Genomic DNA, 26514 nt, shown 5'->3' with positions numbered 1-26514 from the left:
GTACAGGTTATACCTGTGGTTGTATGGGTAATGTATAGGGTACAGGTTATACCTGTGGTTGTATGGGTAATGTATAGGGTACAGGTTATACCTGTGGTTGTATGGGTAATGTATAGGGTACAGGTTATACCTGTGGTTGTATGGGTAATGTGTACGTACAGGTTATACCTGTGGTTGTATGGGTAATGTATAGGGTACAGGTTATACCTGTGGTTGTATGGGTAATGTGTACGTACAGGTTATACCTGTGGTTGTATGGGTAATGTATAGGGTACAGGTTATACCTGTGGTTGTATGGGTAATGTATAGGGTACAGGTTATACCTGTGGTTGTATGGGTAATGTATAGGGTACAGGTTATACCTGTGGTTGTATGGGTAATGTATAGGGTACAGGTTATACCTGTGGTTGTATGGGTAATGTGTACGTACAGGTTATACCTGTGGTTGTATGGGTAATGTATAGGGTACAGGTTATACCTGTGGTTGTATGGGTAATGTATAGGGTACAGATTATACCTGTGGTTGTATGGGTAATATATAGGGTACAGGTTATACCTGTGGTTGTTTGGGGTATATATAGGGTACAGGTTATACCTGTGGTTGTATGGGTAATGTATAGGGTACAGGTTATACCTGTGGTTGTATGGGTAATGTATAGGGTACAGATTATACCTGTGGTTGTATGGGTAATGTATAGGGTACAGGTTATACCTGTGGTTGTATGGGTAATGTATAGGGTACAGGTTATACCTGTGGTTGTATGGGTAATGTGTACGTACAGGTTATACCTGTGGTTGTATGGGTAATGTATAGGGTACAGGCTATACCTGTGGTTGTATGGGTAATGTATAGGGTACAGGTTATACCTGTAGTTGTATGGGTAATGTATAGGGTACAGGTTATACCTGTGGTTGTATGGGTAATGTATAGGGTACAGGTTATACCTGTGGTTGTATGGGTAATGTATAGGGTACAGGTTATACCTGTGGTTGTATGGGTGATGTATAGGGTACAGGTTATACCTGTGGTTGTATGGGTAATGTATAGGGTACAGGTTATACCTGTGGTTGTATAGGTAATGTATAGGGTACAGGTTATACCTGTGGTTGTATGGGTAATGTATAGGGTACAGGTTATACCTGTGGTTGTATGGGTAATGTATAGGGTACAGGCTATACCTGTTGTTGTATGGGTAATGTATAGGGTACAGGTTATACCTGTGGTTGTATGGGTAATGTATAGGGTACTGGCTATACCTGTGGTTGTATGGGTAATGTATAGGGTACAGGTTAAAGGTTTTACGTTTGGCTGGTATTAATAGATACCACTTTGATGACACAAATGTTTGATAAATCAGACTATGTACGGCCTGTATATGTACATCCTTCCTGACATCCTTCCCCAACTCGTCCTGTGTTCGTGTGATATGTTGTAATTGTTGGCTTTTTAGGGAAACATTTTGAGACATACAGGAACTTATGGATTCTGATATATAGGATACATGATGACCAAATTTAATTATGGATGACATTGGTGTTGAGGGAAAAATAAATGCTAGGTTTTATTTATAATGGAAAACAATGTTTCTTTTGATTTATTTTTGAACAGGTAAATAATGTAAAAAAAATAAAATCTAAAAAAAATGGTATTTTATAATTTCTTAAACATTTCACTATTTTTTTTTTTTTTAATTCTATAAGATTATTAATTTGAATGTGGCCTACTTTATAGAGTAACAATTTTTCTCCTCAGAATTATTTTCAGTCCGGATTTTTGAAACAATATTTTGTAATGTTGCTGATTTCGGCTTCCTTTTAGAATTTTTTAAATGTTTGACCTGTGTTTAATTTGCCCTGTTGATCAAGTTAAAAATAATGAATATGTCTTGTTAGCTTTACTCATTATCAAAATTATACATGTGTCTTGTTAGCTTTACTCATTATCAAAATTATACATGATATTGTTACTGGAATTAGAGATGTACCCACTATGTGTGAGACAATAGAAAAGCATGCTTGTTTACTTAAAAGAACCTGTCCTACATTTGATTTTCCGGTAAACAATATACTGTAAACATGGAAATTTACACCAGATACACAAAAATTTTCTGCTGCATATTATTTTGTGATGTTTGTAGTATTTATTGAACTGGTGAAAAAAAGGGGAAAAAAATTACAGAAATAACCCATCCCCACCCTGAGGCCATTTACCTATCAAAATTGCAACACGGAAATTAGCCCCCAGGTATAGAGGTAGTTGAGCTATTGAGATCACAAAATCAAAACCCTACGGAAATAACCACATTTACAGTTTAAGCATTGAGTGATTGGCCCTTGTGCCATATTAAAAGCTATCTGGAGGATGGGTTGGCATTAGCTTGTATAGATTACTCAGAACAGAATGGGCAAAATCTAATTTCTTCTGAAATTGAAACTTATCTGGCTTTGCTGGTATGATGTGGTTCATGTCTCTTGGGGATATTGGAGTTTCACACCTCGACAGGATGACTTACGTTTCTTGTGTAGAAAATATTTTATTTTCAAACCTATCATAGAGTGTGAGAACAGTTATAAAGGATGGAATTGGAAAGTCGGTCTGGTTTGTGATATCAAATGATGTCCATATTTACTGTGTGGTTTGTGATATCAAATGATGTTCATACTTACTGTGTGGTTTGTGATATCAAATGATGTCCATATTTACCGTCTGGTTTGTGATATCAAATGATGTCCATATTTACGTCTGGTTTGTGATATTAAATGATGTCCATATTTACCGTCTGGTTTGTGATATCAAATGATGTCCATATTTACCGTCTGGTTTGTGATATCAAATGATGTCCATATTTACCGTCTGGTTTGTGATATCAAATGATGTCCATATTTACCGTCTGGTTTGTGATATCAAATGATGTCCATATTTACTGTCTGGTTTGTGATATCAAATGATGTCCATATTTACTGTCTGGTTTGTGATATCAAATGATGTCCATATTTACTGTCTGGTTTGTGATATCAAATGATGTCCATATTTACCGTCTGGTTTGTGATATCAAATGATGTCCATATTTACCTTCTGGTTTGTGATATCAAATGATGTCCATATTTACAGTGTGGTTTGTGATATCAAATGATGTCCATATTTACGTAATGTGCTCTTTGAGTTATATGGCAATTTAAAGATATCTAACCTTACCAATGATGATAAAACATTTTCTTTATTAAATGTAGGTTTGTGGATAACATTCATTAGATTTTGTCACTATTTCATATGATAGTTTGTAATTACCTATAGTGTGTGGCATTATAGATAGCACTGGAAGAACTGCAGGCTGCACTTACCAACATCGATATCCATTGGTTGTAAAACAGAGCAAATCAATTGATATCTTCTAACCACTATCTGCTGTTATGAGGATTAACATGAAATCTCTGCTGTAATGGGGATTAACATTGAATCTCTGCTGTAGTGGGGATTAACATTGAATCTCTGCTGTAATGGGGATTAACATTGAATCTCTGCTGTAGTGGGGATTAACATTGAATCTCTGCTGTAGTGGGGATTAACATTGAATCATTGCTGTAATGGGGATTAACATAAATCTCTGCTGTAGTGGTGATTAACATTGAATCTCTGCTGTAATGGGGATTAACATCAATCTCTGCTGTAATGGGGATTAATATTGAATCTTTGCTGTAATGGGGATAAACATAAATCTCTGCTGTAATGGGGATTAACATTGAATCTCTGCTGTAATGGGGATTAACATAAATCTCTGCTGTAGTGGGGATTAACATTGAATCATTGCTGTAATGAGGATTAACATAAATCTCTGCTGTAATGGGGATAAACATGAATCTCTGCTGTAATGGGGATTAACATGAAATCTCTGCTGTAGTGGGGATTAACATCGAATCTCTGCTGTAATGGGGATTAACATTAATCTCTGCTGTAATGGGGATTAGCATCGAATCTCTGCTGTAATGGGGATTAGCATCGAATCTCTGCTGTAATGGGGATTAGCATAAATCTCTTCTATAATGAGGATTAACATCGAATCTCTGCTGTAATGGGGATTAACACAAATCTCTGCTGTAATGGGGATTAACATCAAATCTTTGCTGTAATGGGGATTAACATTAATCTCTTCTGTAATGGGGATTAACATTGAATCTCTGCTGTAATGGGGATTAGCATAAATCTCTGCTGTAATGGGGATTAACATTGAATCTCTGCTGTAATGGGATTAACATAACTTCTCTGCTGTAGTGGGGATTAACATCGGACTCTGCTTGTAAGGGGATTAACAATTAATTCTCTGCTGTAATGGGAATTAACATAAATCTCTGCGCTGTAGTAGTGGGGATAACATTAATCTCTGCTGTTAATGGGGATTCATTAACAATTAATCTCTGCTGTAATGGGATTAACATCAATCTCTGCTGTAATGGGGATTAACATTGAATCTCTGCTGTAATGGGTATTAACATTAATCTCTGCTGTAATGGGGATTAACATTGAATCTCTGCTGTAATGGGGATTAACATGAAATTTCTGCTGTAATGGGGATTAACATTGAATCTCTGCTGTAATGGGTATTAACATAAATCTCTGCTGTAATGGGGATTAACATGAATCTCTTCTGTAATGGGGATTAACATTGAATCTCTGCTGTAATGGGTATTAACATAAATCTCTGCTGTAATGGGGATTAACATGAATCTCTTCTGTAATGGGGATTAACATGAATCTCTGCTGTAATGGAGATAAACATTGAATCTCTGCTGTAAAGGGGATTGACATTAATCTCTGCTGTAATGGAGATTAACAGTAATCTCTGCTGTAATGGGTATTAACATCTACAGACATGCTGTAGGCCTGGCTGTAATCATTTGCAGGAATTGCACTGTGTATTTTATAAATGGAATTGTTTTCGGATTGATGGGGTCCTTATTCTGTAAAGTTTGAATGGATTTTCTGAAAAATATCTTCAAAAGGCTTATATTGGCAGTTTCAACACAAACTGTGATGTTGTGAAAATGCTTTCTTTTTCTCTTGTCCTGGTCTGCAAGTAAATACCAATTTTGGAACCAGTATTTGGAGATTTTGTAAATTGAATTCAGTCCTAAAATTCCCTATTGAGATTTGAAAAAACGAAGTATTTTGACAGCTCTCAATTAATTGGGAAAATACAAAAGTTTTTCATGTTTTGAATATTTCATTCATAAATTGACACATTCCACATTCGATTGGGAATGGGTTCCAAGCCCAGACCCTACAGCAGGCACCTAGGAAACATTCCTGGTACATCTTCTCAACGTAAGTTTGTAATGTTTTTATTTTACTTGGTAAATTGCAGTATTATTTAATCTGCCAATATGATCTGTACATAGCATGGTTCATGTCTGAATGCTGGTTAATCTGACAAGATTTCCTGTCATCAACGTCACAAACAACAAGTTTTTAAGTACTTATCCTGTCCCAAAGATTTCCAAACTCGGAAATGATAACATCTTATAATTAGGCCATGCATGGACTTTTCATTGTTTCTAAATCTCCATTAAACCATATATGAAGGATTAATAGAGATAATTGTACACAGGGTTTCTGTGGTTGTCATTGAATGGTGGTAAGATTGAATTTGTTGTCATTATAAAGAACTTGTATCTATTGGTGTATAAAATTGTAGAACATTGATTATGGTTAGGAGAGGTTTCAGTAGGAATTACTGCTTTCGAGATCAATACCCGTAACTCACTCAAGGGATTCGGGTTTGTGTTGTAAAGCTTGTCCCATTCAGCTGAGACTCAACCCAATATACACACTGAATTCTGCACGAAATTGGTCAATTACCTCAGTGCCAAATGAAGTATTTTTGGTACTTTGTTATGGTGTTGGTGAAGGTATTGGCTAGGAGAAGATGTGTGTACCTACTTCACGGAATTCACATAGAAAGTCTTAGCTTGCTTGTCTCTTCATATGTTGTCCAAACACTTGTCTTCTCTTACCTGAATTTGTCATTGTGACATTTTCTCTAGCGTATTCGATTCTCAATATTGACTATTTCCATAGAATCTATGATAAGGCTAAATGGAAGGTTGTTAATGTTTAATTTCAGATTTGTTGGTTTTTAGCCTACATCATCACCAAGTGGTCATGATAAGATTGCCCTTCATGTCCTGTGGTCCATCCACTCGGTAACAATCCTTGTTTTCACTAGTTCTTGAAAAACAAGACAGAAAATCGTAAAAATGGCCCAACAGATAGCCATCTTGGATTTGTTCTGATAGAAGTCTCTTATTGCTATTTGTAAGGATGTAATTTATAGTTTTCTCTCAAATTACTGATGTAGATTTCTCTTGGTCCATGTAAGTATTTTAACACCTAGTGGTGGTAATGATGCCAATTTTGATGTTTGGTCAAAGTTGTGCATATAGTGAAATTATTTTAATTATCTTAGGATAACAAAAGTATGAATTTGTTTACCCACAGTCATAAAAATTTGGCAGGTGTTACATTAAATATTATTTCGCTTGCCAGAATTGCTTATATAAGTCAATGGCCTCTCATGATCACTGCATGCATGGACATCGAAGTGTTGCGTTAGACTAGGTTGACTAGGAACCTGGTGCATCATGAGGGAGCGGTCCATGGAATCACACCAAGGGTCTGCTACTCCCAAGTTTCACTGTGAATAATTGATACACACTATGATTGTATTAGAGGGAATCTAGACAGCTCCGTTCTAACACCAATACTACTTTCTGAATGACAAAAAAAATTCAAGGAAATCAATATGTGTGAGAGAATTAGTAGTAGTTGTGGCCAAGGTTCATGATCCAGCTGGCTAGGAAGAGGGGGGAACTTTATTGAGCTGGTGATACCACCTTCCTCTGATGGTATATAAGGGACTAGAAGCTGCCATTACTTTGCTTCCCTTTATAATGGCCCCCAAGACTCCACTTGTGGTGCATGGCCATCTGAGGTGTGCGAATGTATTTTTGGCTACGAGGCTATAACAATCAATGAATGTAGGCAATGTTAACTTCATTTTGTCTGTAGACAATCTTCAACAAGCTATTTCCACAGTCTTCTAGTTGAAGCCAATTTTATGTTGCCTAGCTTTGTCTGCAGAAGTGAAAGATTATGTCCCCTGAGCCTAAGTATAGATAAACAGTTGTCCAGACAATTTCTACATGTTCTTCATATTAGCTGCACTTTCTTTCCTGAAGGTAAATAAAAATGTGGTCTTAAACTCCCATAATTTAATTACCACCAAATATGTACATACTTATATATTTATCTGAACAAATACGAGCCCAGATAAATTTTGAAAGGATTTTCTGATATATAAAGAGGTACTGTTAGTTGCTTTTATAGATTTGTGAATTCACAGTTGATGTAGATGTGTTTGTATATATTAATGTATTCAAAGTTGAGATAAATGTATTCACAGTTGAGGTAGATGTACATAGTCACAGTTGAGATAGATGTATTCACAGTTGAGGTAGATGTACATATTCACAGTTGAGGTAGATAAATTCACAGTTGAGGTAGATGTATTCACAGTTGAGGTAGATGTACATAGTCACAGTTGAGGTAGATGTATTCACAATTTAGGTAGATGTATTCACAGTTGAGGTAGATGTACATAGTCACAGTTGAGGTAGATGTATTCACAGTTGAGGTAGATGTATTCACAGTTGAGGTAGATGTACATAGTCACAGTTGAGATAGATGTATTCACAGTTGAGGTAGATGTATTCACAGTTGAGGTAGATGTATTCGCAGTTGAGGTAGATGTGCATAGTCACAGTTGAGGTAGATGTATTCACAGTTGAGATAGATGTATTCACAGTTGAGATAGATGTATTCACAGTTGAGATAGATGTATTCACAGTTGAGATAGATGTACATAGTCACAGTTGAGGTAGATGTATTCACAGTTGAGGTAGATGTACATAGTCAAGTTGAGATAGGTGTATTCACAGTTGAGGTAGATGTACATAGTCACAGTTGAGGTAGATGTATTCACAGTTGAGGTAGATGTACATAGTCACAGTTGAGGTAGATGTATTCACAGTTAAGGTAGATGTACATAGTCACAGTTGAGGTAGATATATTCACAGTTGAGGTAGATGTACATAGTCACAGTTGAGGTAGATATATTCACAGTTGAGGTAGATGTACATAGTCAAGTTGAGATAGGTGTATTCACAGTTGAGGTAGATGTACATAGTCACAGTTGAGGTAGATGTATTCACAGTTTAGGTAGATGTACATAGTCACAGTTGAGGTAGATGTATTCACAGTTGAGATAGATGTATTCACAATTGAGGTAGATGTACCTAATCAGAGTTGAGGTAGATGTATTCACAGTTGAGGTAGATGTACATAGTCACAGTTGAGATAGATGTATTCACAGTTGAGGTAGATGTACATAGTCACAGTTGAGGTTGATGTATTCACAGTTAAGGTAGATGTACATAGTCACAGTTGAGATAGATATATTCACAATTTAGGTAGATGTACATAGTCACAGTTGAGGTAGATGTATTCACAGTTGAGATAGATGTATTCACAGTTGAGGTAGATGTACATAGTCACAGTTGAGATAGATGTATTCACAGTTGAGGTAGATGTACATAGTCACAGTTGAGATAGATGTATTCACAGTTGAGGTAGATGTACATAGTCACAGTTGAGGTAGATGTATTCACAGTTGAGGTAGATGTACATAGTCACAGTTGAGGTAGATGTACATAGTCACAGTTGAGGTAGATGTACATAGTCACAGTTGAGGTAGATGTATTCACAGTTGAGGTAGATGTACATAGTCACAGTTGAGGTAGATGTACATAGTCACAGTTGAGGTAGATGTACATAGTCACAGTTGAGGTAGATGTATTCACAGTTGAGGTAGATGTACATAGTCACAGTTGAGGTAGATGTATTCACAGTTGAGGTAGATGTACATAGTCACAGTTGAGGTAGATGTATTCACAGTTAAGGTAGATGTACATAGTCACAGTTGAGGTAGATATATTCACAGTTGAGGTAGATGTACATAGTCACAGTTGAGGTAGATATATTCACAGTTGAGGTAGATGTACATAGTCAAGTTGAGATAGGTGTATTCACAGTTGAGGTAGATGTACATAGTCACAGTTGAGATAGATGTATTCACAGTTGAGGTAGATGTACATAGTCACAGTTGAGGTTGATGTATTCACAGTTAAGGTAGATGTACATAGTCACAGTTGAGATAGATATATTCACAATTTAGGTAGATGTACATAGTCACAGTTGAGGTAGATGTATTCACAGTTGAGATAGATGTATTCACAGTTGAGGTAGATGTACATAGTCACAGTTGAGATAGATGTATTCACAGTTGAGGTAGATGTACATAGTCACAGTTGAGATAGATGTATTCACAGTTGAGGTAGATGTACATAGTCACAGTTGAGGTAGATGTATTCACAGTTGAGGTAGATGTACATAGTCACAGTTGAGGTAGATGTACATAGTCACAGTTGAGGTAGATGTACATAGTCACAGTTGAGGTAGATGTATTCACAGTTGAGGTAGATGTACATAGTCACAGTTGAGGTAAAATGTACATAGTCACAGTTATGTGAGTATAAGTTGAGGTATGTATTCACCAGTTGAGGTGAGAATGTACATAGGGACACAATTTAGGTAGATTTTTAATTTTTTACATTGGAAAGTATCCCAATTTTTGTTAAATAAATTTTTCGATACGAAAAAAGGCCTGAAAAGAAACCAAAAAATAAAAAGAAAATTGCCTTCACATTTGCTTTTGGGAACGGGCCAAAAAGTAAAAGCCCATTAAAAAATTTTAAAAATTTAAAAAAAAATCTTTTTAAAAAAAAAATTTTCAAAAACCCCAAAATTTTTAAAACTAGTATTTTTTAAAAAAAAAAAATTTAAAAATTTTTTTTAAAGAAATTTCTTTTAAAATTTTTTTTTATTTTTAAAAAAAAAAATTTTTTTTTTAAAAAATTTTTTTTTAGAAAAAAAAGGGGTTTTTTTTGGAAAATTCAAAATTTAAGAAATTTAAAAAAAAAGGAAAAGGGGGTAAAAAAACCCTTTGTTTAAAATTTGGGGAAAAAACTTTGGGGGTTTAAAAAAAGGGGGATTTTAAAAAAAAGAAATTTTCCCCGGGGGAGAATATTCATTTTTTTTTTTTTTTTTTTTTTTTTTTTTTTTTTTTTTTTTTTTTTTTTTTTTTTTTTTTTTTTTTTTTTTTTTTTTTTTTTTTTTTAAAAAAAAAAAAAAAAAAAAAAAAAAAAAAAAAAAAAAAAAAAAAAAAAAAAAAAAAAAAAAAAAAAAAAAAAAAAAAAAAAAAGGTTTATTCACAGTTGGGGAGATGATTCACATTTAGTAATGTATTTGCAGGAGTAAGTGCAACCCCGGGGTGGATTTTACTGGGATATCCCATTAGAAATTTTCACAGTTAGATGTTTACAACTTAATGAGTTCTATCACATAATTTGAAAACAGTTATAAAGTCTACAAGAGATTGATTCCAGTTGATAAGAATGTAGTTGGTTTGTGTGTTCAGTTTAGTAGTGTGAATGTCAATAGGTAAAGTTCAAGTTTGGTAATGATTATCAGTTTAGGTAGAATTTTCACAGTTTGGGGAGATGTACAAGTATTGGAGAATAAATTAAGTAGGTAAGTACATATCAAGTGAGATAGGTGTAAATTTACAGTGAGGGGAGATGTAATAGTCAAAAGTTGAGGATGATGTATTTCACGTTTAGGGAGATGTACATAGTCACAGTTGAGGAGGTATCACAGTGAGGTAGATGTATTCCACAATTATGTAGATGTTTCTAATCCCGAGTTGAGTAGATGTATTTACAAGTGGGTGTATAGTCACAGTTGGATAATGTTTCACAGTTGAGGTAGATGTCATCGTCACAGTTGAGGTGATGTATTCACAGTACCGGGAACATTCACGGGTTTAGATAGATATACAATTTAGGTAGATGTAATTTACAGTTGGTAGAGATCCATGAAGTATTCACAGTTTAGGTAAACAAATTTAAGTTGTGAATTATCACGTTGAGGTAGAGTTTAGTCACAGTTGAGGTAGATGTATTCACAGTTGAGATAGATGTACCTAGTCACAGTTGAGGTAGATGTATTCACAGTTGAGATAGATGTACTCACAGTTGAGGTAGATGTACATAGTCACAGTTGAGGTAGATGTATTCACAGTTTAGGTAGATGTACATAGTCACAGTTGAGGTAGATGTATTCACAGTTGAGATAGATGTACTCACAGTTGAGGTAGATGTACATAGTCACAGTTGAGGTAGATGTATTCACAGTTGAGGTAGATGTACCTAATCACAGTTGAGATAGATGTATTCACAGTTGAGATAGATGTACATAGTCACAGTTGAGGTAGATGTATTCACAGTTGAGGTAGATGTACATAGTCACAGTTGAGGTAGATGTACATAGTCACAGTTAAGATAGATGTATTCACAGTTGAGGTAGATGTATTCACAGTTGAGGTAGATGTACATAGTCACAGTTGAGGTAGATGTACATAGTCACAGTTGAGGTAGATGTACATAGTCACAGTTGATGTAGATGTACATAGTCACAGTTGAGGTAGATGTACCTAATCACAGTTGAGGTAGATGTACATAGTCACAGTTAAGATAGATGTATTCACAGTTGAGATAGATGTATTCACAGTTGAGGTAGATGTACATAGTCACAGTTGAGGTAGATGTATTCACAGTTGAGGTAGATGTACATAGTCACAGTTGAGGTAGATGTATTCACAACTTAGGTAGATGTACCTAATCACAGTTGAGGTAGATGTACATAGTCACAGTTGAGATAGATGTATTCACAGTTGAGGTAGATGTACATAGTCACAGTTGAGGTAGATGTATTCACAGTTGAGGTAGATGTATTCACAGTTGAGGTAGATGTATTCACAGTTGAGGTAGATGTACATAGTCACAGTTGAGATAGATGTATTCACAGTTAAGATAGATGTATTCACAGTTGAGATAGATGTATTCACAGTTGAGGTAGATGTACATAGTCACAGTTGAGGCAGCTTTCTGTATATTTTTTCGAACGAAATTGTCCTGAAAAGACATAAGAATTGCCTCCAATTTGCTGGGAAAGGGCCAAGGGCAAGGCCACCATGAAGTCAACCGTGGAGTCAAGCATTTTATCACCAGTGTAAATTAAAAGCAAAAATCTAAGAGGTTCAGGTAGACAACAGCAGAGCACTTAAAAAAAAAGGCTGAACACTCCAGCCTTCAAGACAAGACATAAACAAACTTCTAAGGGATTATCTAAGTGAGCAGAAACAGAAGGTCGAGTTTGAAACTTCATCAACTTTTGTTTTGTGTTACACATCTCTGTATTGTCACTCTTGATAAGACCTTTGCTACCTAACAAACCAAGACTCCTCCATGCGATATAATTTTGTTATATAATCAGTAACTAACCCCATATGAAACCATAGCAGGTTAGTAAAACATATATAGGAGGCCAGGGCTGGGTCAGTAAGACGTATAGGAGGCAAGGGCTTGGTCAGTAAGATGTATAGGACGCCAGGGCTTGGTCAGTAAGACGTATAGGAGGCCAGGGCTGGGTCAGTAAGACGTATAGGAGGCCAGGGCTGGGTCAGTAAGATGTATAGGAGGTCAGGGCTGGATCAGTAAGATGTATAGGAGGCCAGGGCTGGGTCAGTAAGATGTATAGGAGGTCAGAGCTGGGTCAGTAAGATGTATAGGAGGTCAGGGCTGGGTCAGTAAGATGTATAGGAGGCCAGGGCTGGGTCAGTAAGATGTATAGGAGGTCAGGGCTGGGTCAGTAAGATGTATAGGAGGTCAGGGCTGGGTCAGTAAGATGTATAGGAGGTCAGGGCTGGGTCAGTAAGACGTATAGGAGGCCAGGGCTGGGTCAGTAAGACGTATAGGAGGCCAGGGCTGGATCAGTAAGGCGTATAGGAGGCCAGGGCTGGGTCAGTAAGATGTATATACGAATATGAGGCCAGGGCTGGGTCAGTAAGATGTATAGGAGGCCAGGGCTGGGTCAGTAAGACGTATAGGAGGCCAGGGCTGGGTCAGTAAGACGTATAGGAGGCCAGGGCTGGATCAGTAAGGCGTATAGGAGGCCAGGGCTGGGTCAGTAAAACATACATAGGAGGCCAGGGCTGGGTCAGTAAAACATATATAGGAGGCCAGGGATGGGTCAGTAAAACATATATAGGAGGCCAGGGCTGGGTCAGTAAAACATATATAGGAGGCCAGGGCTGGGTCAGTAAGGCGTATAGGAGGCCAGGGCTGGGTCAGTAAAATGTATACGTATATGAGGCCAGGGCTGGGTCAGTAAGATGTATAGGAGACCAGGGCTGGGTCAGTAAGACGTATAGGAGGCCATGGCCAGGGCTGGGTCAGTAAGATGTATAGGAGGCCATGGCCAGGGCTGGGCCAGTAAGATGTATAGGAGGCCAGGGCTGGATCAGTAAGATGTATAGAAGGCCAGGGCTGGGTCAGTAAGATGTATAGGAGGCCAGGGCTTGGTCAGTAAGATGTATAGGAGGCCAGGGCTGGGTCAGTAAGATGTATAGGAGGCCAGGGCTGGGTCAGTAAGACGTATAGGAGGCCAGGGCTGGGTCAGTAAGATGTATAGGAGGCCAGGGCTGGGTCAGTAAGATGTATAGGAGGCCAGGGCTGGGTCAGTAAGATGTATACGTATATGAGGCCAGGGCTGGGTCAGTAAGATGTATAGGAGGCCAGGGCTTGGTCAGTAAGATGTATAGGAGGCCAGGGCTGGGTCAGTAAGACGTATACGTATATGAGGCCAGGGCTGGGTCAGTAAGATGTATAGGAGGCCAGAGCTGGATCATTAACTGAATGTATAATGATTGGCAGAAAGTAAATTGCATCATAGTCAAAGACATTGAATTTTGACTTTGGGGTTTGTAAAGTTTACATATGTTTCATAATGGAAATACCTGTTGAATATCACTGATTCATGGCCATGGTAAATTTCCTTTTTTTGTTGCCTGCAAAAAGCAGATGACATATAAATATCACTATATCAGCTTTTGCATCGGCATCATGCGCACAGAGGTTTCTGTGTGATTACTCAAGTTCCCTTTGGTCGATCAAACTCAATCCTGGTGCAGGTCTTTCTGCTTTTCAGGTTCGAAGGTCAAAGGACAAGGTCACTGCTACTTAAAATAGAAAATTTGTTTCTGTGCGATAACTCGAGTTCCCTTGGGTTGATCAAACTTGAGCTTCATGCAAATCTTCCTTATCACAAGTGTTTGCTTGGGATTGCTTTTCAGGTTCGAAAGTCAAAGGTCAAGGTCACTTTTACTAAAAATAGAACATTTGTTTCAATGAGATAACTTGTAATCATCCAACTTTTCTGTGCAGATGAAACATTCACCTCTGTGGAATTCTTGTGTTTTTCAAAAATATCAAATGAAAAAGAAAACAGTGATTACATGTAATATGTGTTGAGCATGATCTTTTACTTTGTTCATGACAGTAGATTTTCACTTGAGAAGTGATACTGGTGCCCTTGGTGTTCATTTGTCATACATGGCAGATACCATGACACTTTCCAGTACCTGAAAACATCTACCACAAACCAATTTCCATAACTTGACATAGTGCCCCTGACACTATCAGTAAACTGTTAGTGAAAAGTACCTCCCATAGGTCCAGCATGTGACCCTTTCGTCTGTCATGTGACCTCCCAGCTGACTGTCATGTGACCTGCCCTCTGTGAGCCAAATTGACAGCTTTGTTGGACAATATGTAGATCTAATTTAGAGATCAATGGCCAGTAGTGATTTGGTCGATATCTGATGTGCCCATGGCCTGTGTTGAATGCCTCTTGTCATGGTGCAGCATCCGTTGTGAGGTCTGAATGTGTATTAGTGAACGGTATTGACTTCGAGTGGCATGTTTGGTGGCAGGCTTGTGTTGGGTGTGTATGTATGTATGTAGTATACCAAATGATCAATACGGGGACTTGGCAAATTTGATTACTTGGTTTCTTCCTGAGCTGGAATATTTTATTGATAGAACTGTCAAGTGCTCATTTGTGGCTGGAAAGCCTGTAGTAATGGTGAATGTTTGTCAGTGAAGTGTCACCCAGTTTTACGTAGCACATATATATATATATACGTACTTAGGAAAAAGTCACAGGTCAATTTGTAGCAGAAGATTTACCAATCCTACGTGATGCTGACCTTTATAAGGATTACTTTATATTGTAATAAACTTAATTTTTGCCTTTCTTGTGAATGTCCATTCATGGTTTACACCTATTGATCATAGAATGTTATATCTTTGACCTTTTGACCTAGTTCAGATCTCAATATTGAGCAACATCTAGAGATAAGCAATACGGTTAAATAACGAATTGGGAATTGGATTAAGAATAACAATAAGATGTTATTCAAACTTTTTAGTCTAAAGTAAAGGATAAAGGTTTTACTATTTATAGATTGCACCAATCTGAATCTGTTTACCAATTTTAGGTACATGTGTTGCTAGATCTCAAACCGTTCTCTAATATTGTAATCAATCAGGTAGTAGTTTTTAAGGAAGTAAAGTTCTCCCAAATTTACTTGTTTTTCCCTAATACCCTTTAAGTTATGTCTTGTTTCCGTCCTGTAAATCCCTGTTTTCCTTGAGGTAGTTAATTATATAATCCTAGAATAAAGTTAGAATTGCCTTCTTAGGGGTTTTCTTAGGGAATCAGGGTATCATTAGTATACATGAACAAATTTCTGTCAAAATGTGTGGTAAATAATTGATAACATTTAGGAGTATTATGTAAGTGTGAACAGCAACCAGACATATGGGGTATTATATAAGTGTGGACAGAGACCAAACATTTGGGGGTATTATATAAGTGTGGATAGCAACCAAACATTTGGGGGTATTATATAAGTGTGGACAGCAACCAAACATTTGGGGGTATTATATAAGTGTGGATAGCAACCAAACATTTGGGGGTATTATATAAGTGTGGACAGAGACCAAACATTTGGGGGTATTATATAAGTGTGGACAGAGACCAAACATTTGGGGGTATTATATAAGTGTGGACAGCAACCAAACATTTGGGGGTATTATATAAGTGTGGATAGCAACCAAACATTTGGGGGTATTATATAAGTGTGGACAGAGACCAAACATTTGGGGGTATTATATAAGTGTGGACAGAGACCAAACATTTGGGGGTATTATATAAGTGTGGACAGCAACCAAACATTTGGGGGTATTATATAAGTGTGGACAGCAACCAAACATTTGGGGGTATTATATAAGTGTGGACAGAGACCAAACATTTGGAGGTATTATATAAGTGTGGATAGCAACCAAACATTTGGGGGTATTATATAAGTGTGGACAGAGACCAAACATTTGGGGGTATTATATATGTGTGGACAGAGACCAAACATTTGGGGGTATTATATAAGTGTGGACAGAGACCAAACATTTGGGGGTATTATATAAGTGTGGACAGAGACCAAACATGTGGGGGTATTATATATGTGTGGACAGAGACCAAACATTTGGGGGTATTATATAAGTGTGGACAGAGACCAAACATTTGGGGGTATTATATAAGTGTGAACAGAGACCAAACATTTGGGGGTATTATATAAGTGTGGACAGAGACCAAACATTTGGAGGTATTATATAAGTGTGGACAGAGACCAAACATTTGGGGGTATTATATAAGTGTGGACAGAGACCAAACATTTGGAGGTATTATATATGTGTGGACAGAGACCAAACATTTGGGGGTATTATATAAGTGTGAACAGAGACCAAACATTTGGGGGTATTATATAAGTGTGGACAGAGACCAAACATTTGGGGGTATTATATAAGTGTGGACAGAGACCAAACATTTGGAGGTATTATATAAGTGTGGACAGAGACCAAACATTTGGGGGTATTATATAAGTGTGGATAGCAACCAAACATTTGGGGGTATTATATAAGTGTGGACAGAGACCAAACATTTGGGGGTATTATATAAGTGTGGACAGAGACCAAACATTTGGGGGTATTATATAAGTGTGGACAGAGACCAAACATTTGGGGGTATTATATAAGTGTGGACAGAGACCAAACATTTGGGGGTATTATATAAGTGTGGACAGAGACCAAACATTTGGGGGTATTATATAAGTGTGGACAGAGACCAAACATTTGGAGGTATTATAGCGAAAAGTTTGGCAATTCAATCCTGAGAATTGGTATGATATTGGTTGATAGATTGATAATTTAATCCTTAGATTTATGTACTAAAATGTTTTCCATTTGTATTTTCCAGATTTATTACAATGCACAAATGAACCCAACGTGTCGATACCCCAGTTAGCAGATTTACTGATAGAGAGGACGCAGCATCAGAACTGGGTAGTGGTCTTCAAATCCCTTATCACAATCCACAATCTTATGAATTATGGAAATGAGGTGAGTCAAATTTCAGTTTACCTGAATCAAGTGACTGTGTTTGATCTTTGGTTAACTGACCTGAATTTAGGAAAACTTGAGTCTCTAGATTTGATACATCTCTTGTGACCTTGATCAACTGACCTGAATTCTAGGAAATTTGAGTCTATATATTTAAGACATCTCTTGTGACCTTGATCAACTGACCTGAATTTAGGAAAACTTGAGTCTCTAGATTTGAGACATCTCTTGTGACCTTGATCAACTGAGCTTGATTTAGCATGTTTCATTTGAACTTAATCATCTTACCTAGATTTGGAGAATTTGTAGTGGGTCAGAATTTGTACTGTTGGTGACCGTATTTTGTCTGTGATAAAGACTAAAAGTTGACCTAGATTTTGGACACACATCTTTAGATGCTGATAAAGGTCTATGCTTAAAAAAGTTGTCAAGGGACAGTCTACTTGCAGTTGTGGAGTATTTCTAGCAACATATTGATATACATAGATTCCCAATCTGGTGTATGATTAAGTCTGAAGTATTAGTCTTTATCATCCAGAGTTCTCACATCTTTAGTACAGTTTTAGTGAGGCATGCCCTGGCTTTGATAAGTGTCCACATATATACCAAACATGAAGTCTGATTTAAGTCATGACTGAAGTCAGCAAGGAGGAAGTGGAAGATGGATGAAATTTGAAATTTAATCCTTAAGCCCTATTGTTCTTAAGGTTGGGATATACACCACGAAGCTCAGGATAAAATCTCTTTTGAACTCCCTAAATAAGAAGTGTATATGTATCCTTACTGTGTGACCTTGGCAAAGAAAAGTGTTTCTATCCTTCTGTTATCTACTAGATTGCGTCCTGAGCTCACCCTATCTAGTGTAAAATTGTACTCTTTGGTAATTACTTTGCAACTTCTTAGAAGGTTGTTTTTGCCAGCTGTATACCTACAATCTCTCACAGACATAAATGAACCATACATATATTTGTCTGATGTAACATATGATATGTTGTTTGCAGCCATTAATAAACAAGGGGGGAACACTATTTATCACATAATCTGCCTGTTATCCAGTGAATTTGACTGTGATACTTTTGCATATCTGTTACCTTGGAGCATTTTCATTAGTTATGCCAATCAGAAATCGATGTGGTCGAGTGGCACAGCTTTTCACCTAGGTAGTTGGGGTTCGAGTCCCAAATCAATGTGAAAAGGTATGGGAGTCACCTGCCTGACCACGTGGGTTTTCCTTAGTTCTCCTTTCCTCCCACAGAAAGACCTCTTATGAGCTTCCATTTGGGCCAACAAGCATAATCAATATGAGATGATATAACATGTTTCGCAATTGTTGTACAAAAAAAATAAAGTTTACAATTTTTGATGTCTATTTCACTGACATTGTTATCAACAACTGACTGACTAATCAGCATCCAGGATGACAACTGACTGATTGATAAGTATTCAGGATGATTGACCTTGACAACTGACTGACTTATCTGTATCCAGGATGATTGACCTTGACAACTGACTGACTAATCAATATCCAGGATGATTGACCTTGACAACTGACTGACTATTCAGTATCCAGGATGATTGACCTTGACAACTGACTGACTAATCAATATCCAGGATGATTGACCTTGACAACTGATCGACTAATCAATATCCAGGATGATTGACCTTACCACTTACTGACTAATCATTATCAAGGATGATTGACCTTGACAACTAACTGACTAATCATTATCAAGGATGATTGACCTTGACAACTGACTGACTTATCTGTATCCAGGATGATTGACCTTGACAACTGACTGACTAATCAATATCCAGGATGATTGACCTTGACAACTGACTGACTATTCAGTATCCAGGATGATTGACCTTGACAACTGACTGACTAATCAATATCCAGGATGATTGACCTTGACAACTGATCGACTAATCAATATCCAGGATGATTGACCTTAACAACTTACTGACTAATTAACATCCAGGATGATTGGCCTTGACAACTAACTGACTAATCATTATCCAGGATGATTGACCTTGACAACTGACTGACTTATCTGTATCCAGGATGACTAACGTTGACAACTGACTGACTAATCGGTATCCAGGATGATTGACCTTGACAACTGACTGACTAATCAATACCCAGGATGATTAACCTTACCAATGTTTGGTTGACTTTTCAATGTAAAGCATTTGTACAACATATAATGACCTATATTCAGATCCACAATTGATATGTCACAATTTTACTTTACTCCTCCATTACTATGATAGTACCATACATTTCACACAGTTTTTAATTCATTGACAGAGATTCACACAGTACCTGGCCTCAAACAATTGCACGTTCAACCTTGGTGGATTCATTGACAAGGGTGGAGTACAAGGCAAGTATATGAGTTGATACTCAATTATATTCTCAATACTATTTGGTTTTCACTAAAACTTTATAGATATTTCTGAATTAATATCAAATCCATTGTACTCGTCAGACGAGAAATGTTTAATATCATTCTGTGGTTGTATTGCCCCCTAATCTTAAAAACTTCTGCAATGTTTGCTGTCCCGTCAATTATGTACCAGTAGAATTTTGTGTTGTATCACAACTTTGTTTTGAGGAATTAGAGACCCATTACAAGCATGTAGATGATATAGTATCTCAATATAATACATGCCTGTTTTAATGTGGATAATGTCGATAGTATTGATAAGAGATCAACTAAACTTTCCACTAGCACCTGTTGCCATCTTGTAATATTATCACAAAGCTTTATATCACACAGCTGAGCTAGTCTTAAAATGATTTTAAAATTGTGTACATCTCTAAGTATTTCCTGACATTTTCAGGGCATAATTCTTACCACAATTCTGTCAAATATTACATTAGCTCAGTTAAGAAACATTCCCTTGTGTTTCCTGGTTTATATCTTCATGGTGGATGGGAGGAAGAAGATATGCTGGAACTAGTGCAAGCATCTTTATCTTAGAAATTTATCAAAATTTTATTCCTCATGTTGCTAAAACATTTTCACCCTTGTGTGTTCTGAGATGGGGATGTGTGAGAATTGGCAGCTTCTCAAATCCTGGTGTTCACTTTGTTTATAAAGGAAACTAATTGACATTTAAGTTTATGTAGAACACAAGGCATGCTTAGCTCTTGGTATTGCGTCGTTGGGGATCCTGCCTGCTATTACAGGTGTGGTGCCTTTTAAAATAGTCATATATCACGGTAATTTAGCAGAGTTTTTTTTAACTGCCATGAAAGTTATTTGGTACTGTTCAGTAGTTTAATAGCTATGCACTTGCATAATTGAAAACCTTGCCATCCAGTGCCTGAGACTTTGAGTTATTGCCTTCTATGCCCCAGTGTAGCTGTCCATTCTCATGTCTGCGACCACCTTGTGCTGTTCTCCTTGGAATCTTTACCATGTACTATGGTTTTAGTAATTTTTACATTTATTGGAATAGCAGTTAAAAACGGTAATTTTTAGAACTGGTATAGATTTTTAAGTTTTTGTGATGTACGTTACCAGGGGCGAAGAGGACTGCTATCATTATGACCTGGTCCTATAAAGGCTGTTCTTTGTTATGCTTAAAGCAGAAATCTATAGTGCAGATATTTTTGTTGTAATTGATTTATGATTGAACGTATTTATCCTGTTTTCAAGTCTTCAAACAATATGAAAGTGCAAACTGACTTCACATTGCTTTTTAAAGGAACACCATTAAGTATATCTGTCCACTGGCAAACTTAGAACTGTGTTAGGGCATTGCTGGGTCCTATATGTAGTGGTGTGTAATTATGTTACCATGCTGCAGGCCCTTCAGCCTATCTATCTGAACTGTGTAGGGATTTCCCATTTATGTTCCCAAACCATCAATAAAACTGAACACTTTTAAACACAAAGTCAACTATGAGACTTAACCTTCCTCTTTTACAGCATCTGTAATGCTAATAATATAATTTGAACAAGATGTACAACTAAACATCCGTCTCGATTTCCAATAAACAAATTGGATGGGTTTTTTTTCAGTGAAAAATGTCCATGCTGGTAAATATCAGCTAGCATTGGCCTCCTCCATCTGTCCATCATGCATCAGTTAGAACATTGTTTATGCCATTTCTTAGTCAATACTGATTTTGGATTGCTGATTTGTTTTAAAGGAATTATGTATTTCATATTTCTGTCAAATTTTGAATTTTAGGCTCAAAATTACAGACTGAATTTTTAGTTAAGACTTCAGCTTCATTTCAATCAAATTGAAAGCAGGCCATACATGTTTCAGACATTCCTAAGCATGGCTTATTTTCAACAATTTTGAAATACCAATGTCTATAATAAGATGCCTTCTGAAGCTGTTACGGTTAAAATTTCACAGTTTGACATTTTCTTCCGAAGGAAATATGCATTCAGAGACCTGTGTTTGTCAGGAAGGAAAGAAAATTACAGAAGAACCGTCATTACTTGATAGCTGATGTCTGTCCTTGTTACTTTTAACTTCAGTTATAGATTGATGACTTTTCTACAGCCTTTTACCACCACCATCATTATTATCCATGAACTTGACCAACTACATATTTGTAGCGCAACTGGACTGGGCTGAACACCGGTGGCCAAGTAGCACAAATGGTTAGACTGTGCGTCTAGACTTCGGAGGTCCCATGTTCAAGTCCTGAACTGGTCATTGAATTTTTCCTCTCCTGTTACATATTTACCATACAGTAACTATGACCTTGACCAAACACATATATATATCATACAGTAGCTATGAACTTGACCACCCACCACACATTAGTTTTGAACTTGACCACCCACCACACTGTAGCTGTGATCTTGACTGTCGCATAAGTAGCTATGACCTTGACAACCCATCAAACAGTAACTGTATGACCGTAAATGACCACTGCCACCACACTAGTCATATGACTTTGACCATGCAACCATCAAACAGGAAGTATGACCTTGACCAACCACCAAATATAAGTTTTGACCTTGATCTACCATCAAACAGTAGCTATATGACCTTGACCAACCATCAAACAGTAACTATGAATTTGACTGACCATTGAATAATAGCTTCACATAGAGTAGTAGATATGACCTTAGTAATAACCAACCATCAGACAGTAACTATGACCTTGACTGACCATTACACAGTAACTATATGGCCTTATACTACCATCAATTATTGCTTGTAAAGTGCTACCAGCTATTTCCAATCTGGAAGTCCACATTTATCATCCTGTGCTCAGCATCGGTTGCTAGCTGCTACAACTTTCTTCTTCAGCAGTAAATTGATCTGACATTTTTCTGATAGAGTTAATTTTAGCTGTGTCCATTAGGTTATTGTTACTGCTGGAACCGAACACTATTGGATGGGGAAAAACTGTCTATAGACATATATAAATCAATGTTAAAGAACAGGTCGCCACTATGTACAGTTCATCTGTAACAAAAACATATAACCAGTTTAACTAACATGAGCTTAATAGTGTCTGAGTGCCTTCTGAGTGCCCTCTGAGTGCCTTCTGAGTGCCTTCTGAGTGCCTTCTGAGCAGACCAAAAATGAGAAGAGCAGTTCAAACACCTTTCAAATTGTGTATCAGTCTTCCAGGTTCAGTGCAGCTTTCTAGATCATATGTGAGCCACATGACCCCAGTTGGCTCACTTCACTTACATTGTGGAGTAACAGTAGATCAAATCTTGTATCTGTACTGAGTTATCTCCCTTTATTGCTGGACCGTTCAAGAACCTGATCAGTCTGTTAGTGTGACCTCTATTCTGACATATAGGAGATATTGTAATGATATATAGGAAACTGTTAGTGTGACTTCTATACTGACATATAGGAGATATTGTAATGATATATAGGAAACTGTTAGTGTGACCTCTATACTGACATATAGGAGATATTGTAATGATATATAGGAAACTGTTAGTGTGACCTCTATACTGACATATAGGAGATATTGTAATACTAGGAAACTGTTAGTGTGACCTCTATACTGACATATAGGAGATATTGTAATACTAGGAAACTGTTAGTGTGACCTCTATACTGACATATAGGAGATATTGTAATACTAGGAAACTGTTAGTGTGACCTCTATACTGACATATAGGAGATATTGTAATGATGTATAGGAAACTGTTAGTGTGACCTCTATACTGACATATAGGAGATATTGTAATACTAGGAAACTGTTAGTGTGACCTCTATACTGACATATAGGGGATATTGTAATACTAGGAAACTGTTAGTGTGACCTCTATACTGACATATAGGAGATATTGTAATACTAGGAAACTGTTAGTGTGACCTCTATACTGACATATAGGGGATATTGTGATAGTAGTACCTGGAGGGAAACTGCACCAAATACTAGGCCTTTCAGATAGTCATATGAATTACAAGTGGATTAAAATGAAATGGGGTGGTACATCATTTCCTGGTCATGATGTACATATATACTATAATACCAATGGACCTATGTTACAATCTTAATGAAATATTCCAAAATGTAATTCAATCTCCGCTAATACAATTATAAATGGTACAGTGTTCTTACCAAAGTCTGTCATTTCTGTGAAACAAGCTATAGGAGAAAAATTAGATTCCCTGCTTTCCTAGGGCTGACATTTCTGTTGGAGGAAGGATAGACACCCCCCCCCCCCCCCCCCCCCCCCCCACACACACACACACACACACACACACACACACCACCCCCACCACCCCCACCACCACCACCACCATTCCTATAGGACTGACATTCCTGTAGGAGGAATGTCTGATCCCCCCACCTTTCCTAGAGCTGACACTTCTTTAGGAAGAAGGTTTGATCCCCCCCCACCCCCTTTCCTAGGATTGACATTTCTGTAGGAAGAAGGTTTGATCCCCCCCCACCTTTCCTAGGATTGACATTTCTGTAGGAAGAAGGTTTGATCCCCCCCACCTTTCCTAGGATTGACATTTCTGTAGGAAGAAGGTTTGATCCCCCCCACCTTTCCTAGAGCTGACACTTCTTTAGGAAGAAGGTTTGATCCCCCCCACCTTTCCTAGAGCTGACACTTCTTTAGGAAGAAGGTTTGATCCCCATCCCCCCCCCCCCCCACCTTTCCTAGAGCTGACACTTCTTTAGGAAGAAGGTTTGATCCCCATCCCCCCCCCCCCCCCCCCACCTTTCCTAGAGCTGACACTTCTTTAGGAAGAAGGTTTGATCCCCCCCACCTTTCCTAGAGCTGACACTTCTTTAGGAAGAAGGTTTGATCCCCCCCCCCCCCCCCCCAACTTTCCTAGAGCTGACACTTCTTTAGGAAGAAGGTTTGATCCCCCCCCACCTTTCCTAGAGCTGACACTTCTTTAGGAAGAAGGTTTGATCCTCCCCTGCCTCCTCCACACCCACCTTTCCTAGAGCTGACAACAATCAATAACACTAACCTTATGTAGTTTCATAGAAGGGATAGAAATCTCACTCAGGAGACAGGTGCTAATTATAAATGTAGGCATGATTGTGTTCTTTAATTAAAAGATGTGTCTAATACAGACCATACTATCATTGCTGATGGTGGAGATTTGGATCATGATGTCTGTTGGTTGAGCGGAATGTATGGGTCATTTATACTATTACTGTACTCTTCTGTGATATTTTCAATCAAGCAGTCCTAATGATTTTAATCCCAAGTAATGACTTGTCTAGCTAATTGGGTAAAACATCCTATTTTATTATCAGTTCATATCAAACTTCTGTGCATATACTTATCAAGTCACTATTGACCCATCTTGCTATTTCTGATAGTGAAATGTAGTAATTAGATAATGTCCTGTATCGGTTACAGCATATTAATTAGTGAAATGTTATTAAATTATGTACTGTATCGGTTACAGCATGTTAATCAGTGAAATATAGTAAAATAATGTCCTGTATCAGATACAGCATTTTAATTAGTGAAATGTTATTAAATTATGTCCTGTATCAGATACAGCATTTTAATTAGTGAAATGTAATTAAATAATGTCCTGTATCAGATACAGCATTTTTAGCCCACCATCATCAGATGGTGGGCTATTCAAATCGCCCTGCGTCCGTGGTCCGTCGTCCGTCCCTCCGTCCGTCCGTCCGTCCATAAACAATTCTTGTTATCGCTAATCCTCAGAAAGTACTGAAGGGATCTTTCTCAAATTTCATATGTAGGTTCCCCTTGGTGCCTAGTTATGCATATTGCATTTTGAGACCAATCGGAAAACAACATGGCCGACAGGCAGCCATCTTGGATTTTGACAATTGAAGTTTGTTATCGCTATTTCTCAGAAAGTAATGAAGGGATCTTTCTCAAATTTCATATGTAGGTTCCCCTTGGTGCCTAGTTATGCATATTGCATTTTGAGACCAATCGGAAAACAACATGGCCGACAGGCAGCCATCTTGGATTTTGACAATTGAAGTTTGTTATCGCTATTTCTCAGAAAGTACTGAAGGGATCTTTCTCAAATTTCATATGTAGGTTCCCCTTGGTGCCTAGTTATGCATATTGCATTTTGAGACCAATCTGAAAACAACATGGCCGACAGGCAGCCATCTTGGATTTTGACAATTGAAGTTTGTTATCGCTATTTCTCAGAAAGTACTGAAGGGATCTTTCTCATATTTCATATGTAGGTTCCCCTTGGTGCCTAGTTATGCCTATTGCATTTTGAGACCAATCGGAAAACAACATGGCCGACAGGCAGCCATCTTGGATTTTGACAATTGAAGCTTTTTATCGCTATTTCTCAGAAAGCACTGAAGGGATCTTTCTCAAATTTCATATGTAGGTTTCCCTTGGTGCCTAGTTATGCATATGACATTTTGAGACCAATTGGAAAACAACATGGCCAACAGGCAGCCATCTTGGATTTTGACAACTGAAGTTTGTTATCGCTATTTCTCAGAAAGTGATGAAGGGATATTTCTGAAATTTCATATGCAAGTTTCCCTCGGTGCCTAGTTAT

At 37.5% G+C, this 26514-nt stretch overlaps 1 protein-coding gene across 3 annotated transcripts in view; it reads left to right on the top strand.

Moving 5' to 3' along the window:
* LOC117328080 (phosphatidylinositol-binding clathrin assembly protein LAP-like) overlaps positions 1-26514 on the top strand; it is a 94639-nt gene that overhangs the window by 9948 nt on the left and 58177 nt on the right. For all 3 annotated transcript variants that reach the window (XM_033885426.1, XM_033885425.1, XM_033885424.1), the window contains exons 2-3: positions 17384-17526; positions 19835-19910. In XM_033885426.1, the coding sequence (XP_033741317.1) occupies positions 17384-17526; positions 19835-19910 (219 nt within the window). The remainder of the gene's footprint in view (positions 1-17383; positions 17527-19834; positions 19911-26514) is intronic.

This window comes from Pecten maximus, chromosome 5 (genome assembly GCF_902652985.1).
Source record: "Pecten maximus chromosome 5, xPecMax1.1, whole genome shotgun sequence".
Lineage (NCBI taxonomy): Eukaryota > Metazoa > Mollusca > Bivalvia > Pectinida > Pectinidae > Pecten > Pecten maximus.
Note: the sequence above shows the minus strand (reverse complement) of the source record. Positions and strands in the feature narration are given on the sequence as shown.